The 15,479-nt window shown below is 39.8% G+C and overlaps 1 protein-coding gene across 5 annotated transcripts in view; it reads right to left on the reverse strand.

Moving 5' to 3' along the window:
* Nucleotides 1–15,355, reverse strand: part of SGCE (sarcoglycan epsilon) — a 71,037-nt gene extending 55,682 nt beyond the window's left edge. For 4 of the 5 annotated variants that reach the window (XM_040260451.1, XM_040260450.1, XM_040260449.1 and 1 more), the window contains exon 1: nucleotides 15,135–15,350. In XM_040260451.1, coding sequence (XP_040116385.1) covers nucleotides 15,135–15,243 — 109 coding nt within the window. In that variant the 5' untranslated portion in view covers nucleotides 15,244–15,350. Of the gene's footprint in view, nucleotides 1–15,134 lie in introns of all 5 variants that reach the window. The other variant, XM_040260453.1, reaches the window with a different exon arrangement.
* Between the last annotated feature and the right edge of the window lie 124 nt (nucleotides 15,356–15,479).

Here is a 15,479-nt window from a genome sequence, read left to right on the forward strand (position 1 = left end):
ATATGTTCTCTCTGGGTTTAGCTCAGTCCCCAAATCCCCCCTGGGTGTACCCCGTACCTCTGCCCTAGCTTCTGGAGCTGAAATACAGAGCAAGAAGGGATCCACAAAAAGTGAAAGGGACAAAAAAGGCAGAGGAACATGTTAATACATACATTCACGTAGCAAAAACACAAGACAATTCAGCAAAGAAATAAGAGACAAAGTGGTCAACCGAGCCTGAAGTGTCATATATATGTTAACAGAAGAGATACCAAAAAGGAGTGTGATCAACATCCTCACTTACTGTGAAAAGGTCAAAAAGGATGAGAGCTTAGAAAACTCTGCTAGACGTGAAAAGGGAGAAGTTAGCGGTGACTCGTGAAAGTGGAGTTCCAATGAAGTGAGGCAACAGAAGCAAAAGGCCAAGATGCAGATGCAACGGGTGCAGTGAATCTTTTAGGAATACTGGCCTGAAGAGGGAAGCGAAGAAATAAAAGGGTATGGCAGACTGAGGAGCAGCAAGGCAGAGAGAAAGGTCGGTCCTTTCAGTGTGGGGAGACAGACTGTTTATAAGCTGAGGAGGAGACACAGGGAGAGAGAGAGAGACTAGGTGTAAGGAAAAGGACCATAAATGATGAGACACAATCCCAGAAAAATTAGAACAGGTGGGACCAAGCACATATAAATAAAGAAAACACTTTATGAACCAGAGAGTAAGGACAAGTGAAGACAGAGGTATTTACTGGGTGTACAGAACACCTCATGGTAAAAGGGCTCCTCACGCTACTGAATCAGAGATGAAATGCTTCTTTTCTTTTCAACTGAATTTTGAGTAAAATTCTGAACTTTAAATTACAAGACATACCGAGTCCCCTTCCAAAATGAAAAGAGAATACAATTCAAAACCCAAGTTATTAAAAATAAACAACTGAACAAAACCCATCTCAGTGATACCTGCGAGTGGAAAGCAAAGGCCTTAGCATCCAAGTGAATAAACGACTTGGTTGGTATTGAATGTTTAAATCATGCAAACGTAAGTATGCTAATTTTCTATCTTCTAAAAGATCAATCTCATGGCTGATTCGCCTAATAAATGGTTTTTTCACTTAAGAACTGAAGTTATGTCCTTTTAAATCTAGATGAAGAATACCGTAGTCATTTCCCAAGTAATTTAACATGAAATAGGGTCAGAAGTGTTCACGGTCTCTTGTGGCAAAATACCCCACCCCCCAATTTTTCCTAATTGCTGGGTTCCAAAGGCAACCTGCTGGTTACATAAGAATCATCGGGGCAGCTCTCTAAAAATACATATTCTCACACACCCTATCAAATGCATAACAAAAAATTTTAAAGCACATATTCATGATTCCACCATGGAGAGCCCAGCTGAGGCGGGTTACACAATTTCACCAGGTGATTCTCACACACAAATACGAACTCTAGAAGACCAACAAAAGCCTTACAGAACCCAAGAGTATATAAGATATTCGACCAAGGTATGTCAAAGTTGCCAGATGTAGGGGTAACCTTATTACTGAAACCTTCACTCTCTTAACTACAGCTGGCCCATGGATGTAGCCAATTTGCAAGAACACATAAGTCACTGTCGGGCAGTGAGAAATCTCAACCTAGACAGACGGGAAGCAGGTGGCCAAATTCTCCACAACTCTTCAAAGAACAGAGTATCTATGTGGATCTGACAAACACCACCTACATTTAAATCTATTGCATCACTTAGTCCTGAGTTAGGTGCTTTCATGTAGATTGTCTAGTTCAATCCTTACAAAACCAAGAGAATGTGTTAGCCTGTCTGAAGGTTACAGATACTTGATCCTACAGCAGAATGGAGTAAATCCTGCAAGCAAGCAGGTACTGTCAAGAGTTCAACTTCTTCATCAAATGGGAAGTTACCATAAAAAAAGAATGGGGTGGGTGTCCACATAGTACCCCCTTTGTTCCTTTCTTTATTCTAGTCCAGTGGTTCTCAGACCACACTCTGCCTAAGACTAATTGTTCAGTTATATACACAAAACTACACATATGTACTTTATAGTAGCTTAAAGGATTTAATAGGGTAATTTAAGTTTACAGAATTTTTTTGGTCTTACACTCTGGCTTTCAGAACCTCACTAAACCCATAAGATTTAATGCCACTGTACACCCTTGGGTGTTCTTTGGAAGGAATGAAGCTAAAGCTGAAACTCCAGTACTTTGGCCACCTCATGTGAAGACTTGACTCATTGGAAAAGACTCTGATGCTGGGAGGGGTTGGGGGCAGGAAGAGAAGGGGACGACAGAGGATGAGATGGCTGGATGGCATCACCGACTTGATTGACATGAGTTTGAGTGAACTCCAGGAGTTGGTGATGGACAGGGAGGCCTGGGGTGCTGCAATTCACGGGGTCGCAAAGAGTCAGACACGACTGAGCGACTAAACTGAACTGAATTGTACACCCTTGCTGGGTGAAGCAACACACCATGACTCATACTTTCCAGGTCCTGTATAAGTACAGTCTTCTTGACTGTTACAGACAAATTTCAAAATTCAAATCTGATTGGTGTTTCAGTTGTTAAAAATTAGAGGCAGGGTGAAATATTTTAAAGGGCTTCCCAGGTGGCCCAGTGGTAAAGAACCCTCCAGCCAATTCTGGAGATGCAGGACTCACCGGTTCAACCCCTGGGTAGGGAAGATCCCTTGGAGGAGGAAATGGCAACCCACTTCAGTATTCTTGCCTGGAGAATCCCACGGACAGGAGAGCCTGGCAGGCTATGCTCCACGAGGTTGCAAGGAGTCAGACATGACTGAGCGACTGAGCACAGCACAAAATAGTTCAAACACATCTTACAAATAAGGCTCTGTTTTAAGGCTGGCATTGCTTTGCGCATGTTAATTTTTTTAAAGTTTATAATGATCCATCTAAAGTCCTACTTTGACCACATAAGACCACAGTCCAATAAATCTCAATAAAAAGACAACTTCTTACGCCTCTGCTCACCAGACAGTATCAATAAAGGCAAGACACAACACCATGGATAACCTGTCTGCTTAAAGGTTCAAGTCCCACACCTTGAGGGAGAAATGTCAGTAATACTGAAATATCTATTTTTCATTATGCATTCAAGATCATGGATCAACCCAACTAACTTCTTGTGTAGAAAATTATTATAATCTCTATAATGTTGACTATTGTCTTCTTCCTTAGATCTTGAATTTCCCCTTTAGTTCATTTATGCTTAATAAAAAAAACTTTTTGAAATTCATTCTTTATTGACTAAAAGATTATTTAAATTAAAAAAAGAAAATTATTACAATCTGTACATTAAGAAATGGAGGATATTTACTGGTCGAAAAAAGCTAGTATTTTAATAACTCTGATTTTCATTGAAAAAGATCACCCCATTTTTTTCTATGAGAACAAATTTCTTTAGTTAGGATGGGAAAATATGGCTCAAATTTTTAAAATATTTATTCTATACATTACATTTCAAGATTAAATCTAGTATTTAAAAAGAAAAATGTCAGCCTGTATAGACTGGTTCTTGGACTCTTTCCAAAGATAATGGACCATCCTCAAAAATCCTGAAAGGAATTCCACTGTGCTCATTGGGTTCATGAGCTACAGTTGTACCTCGATGTGAGTTTCGCTCTAATTCATAAACACAAAGCAAAGAATAAAATGAATCTTGTGTTTACAAAGCCCAAACTAAGACAGTCACACAGTTAGCTAACATAGCATGGTATACAATTTAACCAATTCTTCAATGCTCCCTCTCAAAAATCCTCAAAGCCTGAATTAATGCAATGGTGGCTGGCAGAACCTTAAATTCCCTAGAAACCATTCAATACTTAAAGTTTGTCTTAAGGTTCCACAATTCATCTGGAGTCTTGTAGCAGCATGAGTACATCTCATCTGGCCAGGGGCAAACACTCTCTGAAGAAACATTACTCTTTCCCAAACCTGAATAATTTGCTGACTTAGGGAGGTGGGGTTTGCCATTTAATAAAAGCCATTGAAGAGCTGTGAATAGTGACTGATTGCTGATGATCTAATCAAAATGTCAAGGGATAGAAATAATAAATAATAACTTAGTCCAACATCACTGTTCAAGTAAATAGCAGGATACGCCAAATGAAATGTAATCTCATTAACATACTTACCTTAGAACCAATCTGTCAAGTCTTTCTCTGCCTACTGTTTCATCTGTCTCTTTTCCTATTTCACTCAAAGGGGGCACAGACGAGGACGCAAAGGGGAGCATAGACGGGATACACAGCTCATGCCCCCTCATCTCTTCCCCTCTCTCACCATCCCCCATGTCATTCTGTCTCTCCTTTGCCGTCTATGTTTTCCCTTCCCTTTTTCATGCAACTATCCCTAATATTTTGTAAACTGTCTCTTATACTGAAATCTTGTTTTTATATTTTTCTCTCTAAAAAACGTTAGCTGACATTATCCCTGGCTACCAAGTTTTGTGTGCTAAGTACAAGGTACTAAAAGTTTTCTACATAACTATTTTAATCCCGACATCATCAACTATGTAGAATAGGTATTATTAGTTCCATTTTAAAATAAGAATAAGAACTCCTAGGAAATTATATGACTTAATCCCAGATCATATGTTTAGTAAGAGGCCGAGATGGACTTTGAACCCCTTTCTTGGCTGACTGCAAAGACTCCATCATCTACTCATCAATACTATCCCCAAATGGTTAAGTGAGGATGCAATTTGTGAACTATATATTTTATGTAATTTGAGATAGTATTATTATTACCAGTAGGTCCTCCTCAACTTATTTTTCTTTCTAGAACAACATAAGTTTTCCCTGGCTGCTAGATTAGAACTAGCTGCAACGAGGAAATGCCCATGGAAACTAATCCTGTATGTTAGGTACAGACACAAACCAGTCATTAAAAGAAGAGAGTTAAAAGGTTAGCTGGAACCTACGGAAAGAAAAATGGCTTTGCTGAGAACTGTCCACCCCAACCTCCAAGGGAGTCTAGGAAAGATATTCGTAAGTATAACTCCAAGAATTTAAAGCGAGAATGCCAGAATAAGAAGCCTCTAAACTTTGTTAAAACAGCAGAGCCTGGCAGGGCAGAACATAAATAATTATTTAATGTAAAGTTATTAGAATTTCATAATTTTAGCATAAGCTTGGTAAGATTTTAGGCTTCAGAGTGAAATAAAAATTAAGAACACAGAAAGGCCAGTGTTTAGTGTTTAAAATCAGCATCTCTGGAGACAGAGCACCCGGGTTCCAAATCCCAGTTTCTGTCCACTGGGCAAGTTATTCAAGGTCTCTGAACCTCAGTTTCCTCATCTGGTAAGAACAAAACAGTGCTCACCTCATAGAGACATCGTGAATATACGTAAAACCCTGAGAAGCATGCCTAGCGCATGATGACAGTCTCAAAAAATGAGTTATTATTACACTTAAACTTCACTTAATATGAAGGAAACTTTAGATTTCTTTAAACGGGTTCTGTTTTTTTAAAAAACAGACATTCAAATGAAAAAACCATTGTCACTACAGTTGGCATTACAGAATACAGAATTCTTTCTTTTTTCTCCTTCACAGTCAGGAGACATGAAAAAATGATATTTGTATGGCGGAGTGGAATAAACGCTGGAGGCTGCTCTCCAGCCGAGACGAACGCCCAGGGGTTCCAACCATTCCAAACTCCCCAGGGCTAAGAAGATGGCATGTTAGCAACTCTTCATTCCCAGAATCTGCCAAGGCAAACTGGTGGAGAGCTGCAGTTTAACCCTTCTGAGGAAAGCCAGGTGTAATGAGAAGTAAGTTACACTGACATCTGTACTGTCTGACTGTCATAAACTCTTAGGTATTTATTCTGAGAAAATAATGCAACAAAAGCAAAAACCGCATGGGCACAAGATTCAAATTTGCATCATACATATCAAAACCGGAGAAAAACTGAAACATCCAACCAAAGAAAAAGCGTTGGTTTGATAGAATAGTTTGTGGAGAAGGGAGAGTTATCCACTTCTCTTTGTGGTTTTACCCTGTTGCTCAAAGAGCCCAACCAAGGCACACACTGGGTTTTCACTGACAGGATACAGTACTACCTATATTCTATCTCAAAAATACAGATGAAGAAGGAGCACAACTGAGATCCTTGAAAATGGGATATATAAAACATGCAATAGTTATATGCATAACAATTTAATGTCCCCATCTGCAAAATGATGGACTGTTTTGAAATTATTAAAATTAGTGAAAGGTAGAATACAAAACACCACACAGACTGAAATCTAGCCTAACAGTGCAATCTAGTGGGAAAGGATTAAAAGGCAAAGTAGTAGGAGTGACTGGGCTCAGGAAGCAAAACTGTAGGCAAAAATTCTGTCCAAAATAAAAAGACATAGTAATACAGTAATAATGAGTGTTCATTTGAAACTGTCATTATTTTTCTTTATTATAGAAGCCACACATTTTCACTGTAATACATCCAAAGAGATAACCAGGAGGGTATGAAATACAAAAGCTCCTTCCTACATATCTATTGCTGTCCCTCCAACGCCACTGCTAAGGGTATGCCCTTCTCAACAGTCCTCACATCATTCCATATTCTATGCATATATAAATGTATGTTTGTACACAAACACAGGTAAATACACACATACCATGCTTTTCTTTCCATGATGTGATCACACTTTTTTTCCCTAGCATATATCTTGACATGTTTACATATCACCACATTTTAAGACTGTATAGCTTTACGCTTTGCGGCTCAATCATAATTTATTTATCATCACCTCAAGCTCCTGATCTTTCCCTTAAAGTCTGGTCTTCTTCCGGCATTCCTGATCCTGAGAATGGCATCACCATTCATTCTCATGAATACAACAGAAATCTAGAAATCATCCTTGATTTTTTTTTCCTAGGGAAATCATCTCTGGTAACTCTCCACCCAAAATTCACCCCTTGACCCACTCCTATTGCTGTTTATCCCTCAACATACTTCATCTGCCCACCACCACTCTAGCAAAGGAGATCATCTTTTCCTCTCTGCTCTGGATTATTAAAGTATACTTGGAACTACTGCTTCTATCCTGATCCCTCCAATCCTTTCATCACAATGCAAAGTGCTCTTTTTGAAACGCAAATTTGATCAAGTCCTGCTTAAAGCCCTCCAGAGAGGTAGGTTTTAGATTTTAGGATGAAGATTACACTCTTTAAGGTAGTCTAACGGGTCCAGCAAAATTTGCTCCCTGACCCCTGCATCTAGCCTCTTCATACTGTGCTTCCCCTTCTACCTGGGCACCAATCTCACAGGACTTTCTAGAGCACCTTCTGTTTGCTAGGGCACCCTGCTACAGAGCCTCTACAGAGCTCCTCCTTTGACCTCCAGTATACCTCTCCTCTCCACCTCACTCACATCTACTCATCCTTCAGGTCTGAGTACCTTCTCAGATAAGCCTTCCTTAAATCCCCCTGACTGGCCAAATCCCCTGCTTAGAAATTCTATTAGTATTTGTAACACTTAGCATAGTTCTGAGAGCACCTTGATATGTGTGGTTGATTAATCTTTGTCAACACCCTAGTATAAAAGTTCCCTAATCTAGGACCGTGTATTCCACAGTATTTAACACAGTCTCAAAACCAGTCAACACTCAAAAAATAAATGAATAAAAGAGGTACTAGTTAGTAAGAGGAGCCACTATTTTTTCTAATTTTTCATCGACTACTATCAATATAAACATCCTTATACTTTTATTTTTCATCACCTAAAGGAGTATCTTTGTAAGCTCAACTCCTAGAATTTCAATGGCTAGTCAAAAATAATGCATATCTCAAACCTTGATAAGCGCATGTAGCAGCCTGTTGTGTTTCTACTTCGGCAGTACTGGCCTTTGATTAGAATCAGCTCTGTAACTACAGAAGATGAAAGATGTTAAAGTGCTACATCGATTAACTCTTTCAGAGAAGAGAAAAGCCACTGTCATTTTACTGCACAGCGAGGAACACCAACTTGCTAAGGAGAAAAGAAAAATGAAAAACCTCGGGGCTAATTTTTCTCTCCCTCTCCATTCCAAGGTAAAAAAAAAAAAAAAAAAAAAAAACCTTTACTTCTGTGCCTATTGCTGCAGAAATCCCAGAGAACTAAAATATTTCACTTTAACTGCTATAGCAAAATTAACTGTGATCTCTTCTTTCAAATTGACAGTGAACTCCAAATCTCCATAAGAATCAAAGTGGTGACCAAGTGAATGAGTGGAAAGCTAAAGAATGGGAAAGAATTCACACTGGAGCTGCCTAACTCCTAAACATTTTTGAAATGAGAGGTTTCATTTGTCAGAAAAGAGAAATGTCTGCCTTCTGTGTCACAACATAAGCCGGGGCAATATCCGTGGTACAGAATGCCAAAGAGCTAGTCTAAAAAACCTGATTAGTCCAAGGCAATTAACTAGAAAATGAGACATGCTAAAGATGGGTGCTTTTAAAGTGATGAAACACATTTAAAACACTATTGCATAGACACTGCATAGGAATTCTCAGATGAAGACATAAAACATAAGATTTTTACCAAAGTGACCCAAGAAGAAAACAGCACTCTTCTAACACTGAGTTTGGCAAGAATATAACATTAACAAGTATACTAGCAGTACATGTTTTGCAGCAACCTGCTTATTTCCTAAGGTAACTTCCTTAAGTTTTAAAATTTAAACACCGGGGATTATTTACTTCCCAAACCCAGCAGCAGGAGCAAGTATTGCATTCAAGGAATTGCAAGTAGCCGCCTGCAGATCAGGTGCACGAGCGTTGACAAGCCAAGCACTCAAGCTTTGAGCATTTCTCTCTCGGAAATATGAGCTCAGCTCAGGAACGCCTGTGGCATCTTCAACAACTGGGAGCTGGGCCATGGGCCATCGAAAGCTGCCCAGTACATTACTACAATCCCACAGAAGTGCATTACACTTTTATATGAGATAGAGAAAACAAGAAGAGAATGCGTTTACCATTAAAAATACACTTCACATATTCAGGGTTTGAGTGACCGTATCTCTGACCTCACAATCTGAGTGGAGGAGAAAGTTCTGGGTGTGGGGAGAAGGGACAGGAGTAAAAGAAGCGTGACAACGTTGATTTTAAAAGATGCCTGAAGAATGGTGTCTTCTTTCTTCACATTTGTCATCAGAATCCCCTTAAGTTTTCAAGGGTCACTCACAGGAGTAAAAATCATCACCATGGAGTGAGACGTGTTGGGCTTATCACTTCTTAGAACTGAGGTCCTGTGTGCCTACTCCACTAAGGAACTTTGAGCAATCACATTTTCACAGTTGGAGATAGTAATCAAAATAAACAATCCATAGGCAGGTGGAAAGAAAATCTGCCCCAAGACATGTTTGAGACACGAAGCCGGTGCTCCTAGGGCAGTGATGAACCAGGCTCACTTCAAAGGGAGTTAAAAGAGCACAAGGTCAGCGGCCTACTTTTGATTGAAAGGTTTTCTTTTGGAGTGAAAAGCTAAAAATTGTAACTGTTATGTATTACAAGGACATAGAAGAGGGGACTGCAGAAGGAAGAAGAATGGCCTCACGTTTCCCCTGGGTAAGAGGCTCTAGCGGCGTAGGGCTCAGCTGTCCTGTACCAGCGGCTGGCAGCAGCCTGCTCCCCCTTAACCCAGGGCGCCCCCCGGGCACCCGCAGCGAGAAACACCAGGGAAGGAACAACTTCAGGAAGCAACTGAAAGCCACTTTAGTTCTCAGATTTTCACATTTGAAATGAAATGAGAAGGGAGGAAAGGATGTGTTAAAATGTCCAGTTGCAGCTGTTCTCAAGTTGTAAGAAATCAACCTGCGTCACATAGGACTACTCTTTCTTTTAGACAGTTGATCAGAAAAAACAAAATGTTTACACCGAGATATCAGTTTATCTTTGCTGTCCTGCACTAAAATGTTATCATGGCCTCAAATTAAATATTCATTGCAAGAAAGATAAATATTTCTGACACTTGAAAATAAGAGACCAAGTAGAGGTGCTAAGCTGATTCCCTTCTCGAGCTTCACTGTTAGAAAGGTCTCAAGTTGAAACCCATCTCTATCTTTCACCCACTACAGCTGCTTCTGCTTTCTGAAGCAAACAGAAGAGAGTTTATGTCTACTTTTAGTCTTTAAGTTAAACATTTCCAGACCCTTTGAGGATACCTCCTATGACAAGATTGCCAGACCCCTCACCATCCCCATGGATTTTTCTGGAAGTTGTCTAATTTGTCAATGTCTCTCTTTAAATGTGACAGCCAGAAATGGACACAATACTACAGATGTGGTTAATTAGAGCAGGCTACTATTAATTTTTGTGACATATGGACACTATACTATTACTGGAATCTAAATTTGATTTTTCTTTTTAATTTTGCAGCCACACCATGCCACTGGTTCATATTAAGTGTCATTCTTCTCAAAAACTGCTACCATAGAAAGTCATCTCCTTCCTTTACACAAGCCAATGAATTATGAGGCATTTACTACTACAAAATATATTTCTGAATAGCACTGCAGCCTACTTAAGCCATATTAACTCTCAATTCTGTTATCTATTTGTAATAGACTTTTTTGAAATCAATGGTGGATTTTAATGCAAGCATCTTAGAACTTCATCAAAGTTATCCATAAAAATGTTGAAAAAGAGAAGAGCAAGGGCAAAGGCTTGTGATCCTTCACCTGGGACCACTCCCAGACCCAAACCCAGGAACCAACACGGATTGCCCCAGGCTCACAAAGCAATCCTGCTTGTCTATACAGCATCTTACATACGAGAGCCTCCGAAAAGCCTTGACAAATGCTTAGCTGAAAGCAAGATTCGCTTATCTTTCAAAGCAAAGTGTAAAAAATCTACACACATGAAAATTAAGAGTCAAGTGAAAATACATACGAACATGGAACAAAGACTAGAAAGGGAAGGCACATCAATGCAAATGTTTGTTCTCCTGTCAGGCTGTGGAGACTATTTTTTATTCAATACGGTCTTTACTATAGTTACATTGTTTGAAAACCTGAAGTCCCCAGAATTTTGCTTAGACAGAAATGTGCGTGGAAGCTGTTCAGAAGCCATCCACGTGAAACAACTTTAAGAGCGTTGAGCCTCTATCTGATTCTACCCTCCTGAAAACCCCAATCAGGAAAACCAGTCACTTGAAAAGACTTGTTGATCTTTAGAAACACTAGTTTCCGTTTTTCAATTCTGCAGTGCTGCTTGGGGCTTAATATTTCTAGAAATCAGGGAGGCAGCAAACTGAAGAACTGCATCCTAAAGTTTAGAAAAAGCCTCGATGTCTCACATGTGTGTGTGCCCATGTGTCCATCTGTCCATGTCTCTCTGTCTGCCTGCCTGCATGCCCATGTCTGCCGGTCTTTCTGTCACGTCTGTTAGAGAAGCTGGAAAAGGACAGAAAGAAACAAAAAGCATCACGATAATATCTCCGTGAAGCTCTGGACTTCACAGAGCTCCAGCCCAAGGATCTGTAGCGGACATGTAAACACATGTTATCTATTCATGTAGAGTCCTTTTTTACACCAAGAGTGGGTAATAAGATCAACAACAGAATCTACCCTTGGGTGTTTAGAACTGAGGGAACAGTAAGTTAAAAGAAAAGGGACCAGACAGAGCAAGCATGGACGCTTAGTAAAAAAGAATTAAAAACAAAGTGTCTGGTTATTTTAGAGAAAATGCGATCCATGAATACTGCACTTCTTAAAACCCCAACCCATCTGAATAACTGACGGAGAATTTTTTAACATGTCAAGGTTTCTTCACTGCTTCAACATTGTTATTTCAAGCCTGGTTTTCATCAGTTAAAACCAGTGCTAGAAACTGGATATGCGTTATCTTTCTCATCAGTTTTCTCTGGTGCTGTCCCTTGCTAATTTTCAAATCCGAGAGACAAGTGATAATTCCACTTTGCTTAGAAAAACAATTTGCCTACTACCCTAGAATTTAAAGTAAATAGATGAAGTCGATCAAGTTTTTAGATTTATGGCAAACTCTTTATAATAAATGGATAAAATGATCAAGTATTAAGTCTAATTAATATTTGACAACTGAAAATTTTACTTTGCTGAGAAATAAATTTTTCCTACCACACTAAAAGTTAAGTCAAACGCATGTAGTAAATCAGCAGATTCATAGATCCAAAGCAAACTGTCATCTAAAACAGATAAGATGTCTAACTAGAAAGTCCAGTTATTGTTTGGCAAGTGAAAATTCCACTTTTTATGAAATACATTTTTCCTACTCTAGACATTAAGCTAAATATAAGGGGTAAATCAACAGCTTCACAGATACATGGCAAATTGTCTTAAATAAGTAAAATATCCAATTAGAAAGCTATTATTTGAAGTTGGGTTTGAAATACAATTTTCCTACTACACTTGAAGTTAAACACAGGTAGTTAATCAACAGCTTCATAAATCCACAGGAAATCTCATTAAAATGTATTAAAATGTTCCCATACAATGCCCAGTATTATTTGATAAATGCATATTAGCATCTCTTTTTGCTATGCGTGTAATCTTGTGCAAGACGGGTTAGAAACAGATAACACTGGGAACAACCATCTGAGAAAATCCAAAATTCACTTATGACATCAAATATCAAAAGAGTGTTTTAAATTCTTATGTATTTATGTGAGGGTGATTTTTTAATGTTGTTCTGTGCTTTAGGTAACATGAAAATGTCATCTCAAGTATTTACCTATTAACATTGTATTTTTGTTTTTATGTTTAATATTGTTTTGCTGCTTTAGATTAAAATTTTTTCTCAAAGCTACTTATCTATTGTTACTTTTTTCCTTAGAAAAATCTATTTCTAAGCAAAGTAAAAATTTTTTCATATATATATATAGAATAAAAAACACAAGGATATATACCAGATTACTGTGTGTGTGTTACAACAGTGAGATCAGAGGAAACTCTCAGTTCTTCAGTTTTAAATATTTTTGTACTAATGTTAATCTAAATTTCAATTAGAAAAAGTAATCACTATTTCCATTTTTAAAAAGATTCTGAAAATTTAATGTTATTTAGATAGCTAAGGCTCCTTGAAGAGAAAAAATGGAGGAAATTAACTTGATCCCATTTTTAATTTTTAGAAATTATACACGTGCAACTCTATGAAAAATATACATTATTTAGGCATGTGTATATGTATAGAGAAAGTAGTCCATAATGTTTACTGGGGTTGTCACAGGGTAAAGAGGTTACAGGTGATCCTGATTTTCTTTTTGAGTCTTTTTTTTTTTTTCCCAGTTTTCTGGAGTTTTTCCCCCTAAATTTTGTACAATGAATAGGAATTACTTTTATTATGATAAACACTAAAGCTGGGTTTTTTCCTCCACCCCACCCCCCCAAAAAAAGTCCTGGCTAACATTCTGAAATAAAAATTCAAATAGGTTCAAACTTGTTCAAACTTTTTTGATTTTTAAACCTGAGTTTTTTCTATCACCTACCCTGTCTTTTAATCTCATTTTTTTTTTAGAAAAAGAATGTCTATTAATTACCAAACAACTAGATGAAATAACTTTCCTGGATTTAAAAAAGTGTAAGAATTTGCAGGTCTGGCGGTCACCAGAACGGTATTCTAGAAAACATAAGAAATCCTGAAAGCATTCAACATCGCAGGGAAGAGTGGACATCCTAAGCATGGAAAGACACTAAGGCACTTCTAAACACTATAATTATGTTCCCCCAACTTCCTAGGAAAATATCTTTCAGTGTTGGAAATCTGCACTTGATTTATTCACATATCTGATAGTCAATATTTTATTTCTGATTAAAAAGTAGAGTTTCAATAAATGTGCTAGAGTTTTGTTTACTCTTAGAAAGGCTGGCTTTAACTGAGATCTCTACCATTCTGTCATCTACAACGGGTCAAATTCTTATCTATCCTCAATGTACAAACTAATATGTAGCAATGTTACTCAAATTTGCTATTTTCGCCTTTAAATACAAATTTCATCTGTGTCTCAGGAACCGCAGTTGTAGACAATTGGTTTTTTCATTTTAACTTAAAGTTCTTTTACTAAGATTATCAACAGATTTTCCCTTTTCTTAGTGCCTAACACTTTCCTAAATTGAAATCCACGTTAAGGCGTTTTTATTTCAGCTCCTTCCTCATCAGTATTTTAGTCTCGTAACTCATTGCAATTTTCTCTAATATAAAATATATACGTTTATAAACATAACACAAATATTTGTGGCCAAATCTTGGCAACGCGCTTCAGAGGATTAAACTTGCGGTTACCGTGACTAAAGGTATTCATTTACCCTACAAGATTTAGAAAAACGTTAACATTGCAGGGAGATCCCTGTCTGTGCGTAAACCTCGTAATCATCACCAAAAGGCCATAGCTGGGAGTCTCCGAAGCCCGCCAAATACACTGGAGGCATCCACAGCTGTTTTTAATTGTTTTCGCTTTCTTGAAATAGTGTACTTGGTGGGGGCAAACCATTGTGTTTGCAGCGTCTCTGGCCCCCAGCCGAGGTTAACCCTGACCTCAATGCCCTGTTTAGCTCCTACCATTTCACGAGTCCGTTTCCCTGCTCCACAAAACCTAAGAAAAACGAGATTTCCGTTGCCGAGAAATTCGCTTCGGCAGAAAGGAGAATTAGGCGTGTCAGAGGCATATTTTTATGTTCCCTCCAGATCGTATTCAAGACAAGGGGGGGAAAAAGATGTGGTGTGTTGGCAGAGCTGGGCACAGCTCGACACCCATTTCCTATGGCTCTCCTCTGGGCCAGAGCCCCATTCGCACTGTAAGTCCCCAACCCCCAGATGGTCGACGACCCCCAGCCTCTGAGGCAGGGATCCGGAGAGGTTCATCACCCGGACTGCTGGGGATGGGTGGGGGGCAATGGGAATGGAAACTGGAGATGGAATTTCGGCGCTGCTGGGCAGGGAGGGGCCCGCCGGGGGCGCAGAGAAAAAAGGCCAGGGGTCAAGCCTGGCAAGGGAAACACAGGGCTCCAGAAGTGGGGTGCGGGGCATCTCGGAGGAAGCGTGCACTGGGGATTCCGCAGCACGAGGGGCTCATGCCCAGAAAATGCACCCAGGTACCCCAAACCCGGGAAGGGGGGTGGGGAAGCAGCGGCCTGTTGGCCCCAGGACCTCCCGTCGCGCGCGGGCCACTAACCTGTCAGCAAGAAGGTGCCAGTGGTCGCGGGGCTCATCCTGCGTGTCCCCCGACCCTGTCCTGTCCAAGCACAAGGGTCTCCCAGCTCCCACCACCGGGGCAATTGCATTCTTGGCCTGGCTAGGCCGGCCGTCCTCGATTCTCCCCTCCCCTCCCTTTCTTCTTTCCTCCCAGCTCGGCCAGTTCAGCATCAGCATCCTGCACCCCCCTCCTTAATCCCGAACTCCCTCTAGCGGCGGGCCAGCGTAGCGGGGCCATCGCCCCCACCCCCATCTCTCCCATCCCCCCATCCCCTCCGCCCCCGCTCCCCCGCCACCCCGCCTAACCCGCAGAGCACGCTGGGAT

This window comes from Oryx dammah, unplaced genomic scaffold (assembly GCF_014754425.2).
Source record: "Oryx dammah isolate SB20612 unplaced genomic scaffold, SCBI_Odam_1.1 HiC_scaffold_18, whole genome shotgun sequence".
Taxonomy (NCBI): Eukaryota; Metazoa; Chordata; class Mammalia; order Artiodactyla; family Bovidae; genus Oryx; species Oryx dammah.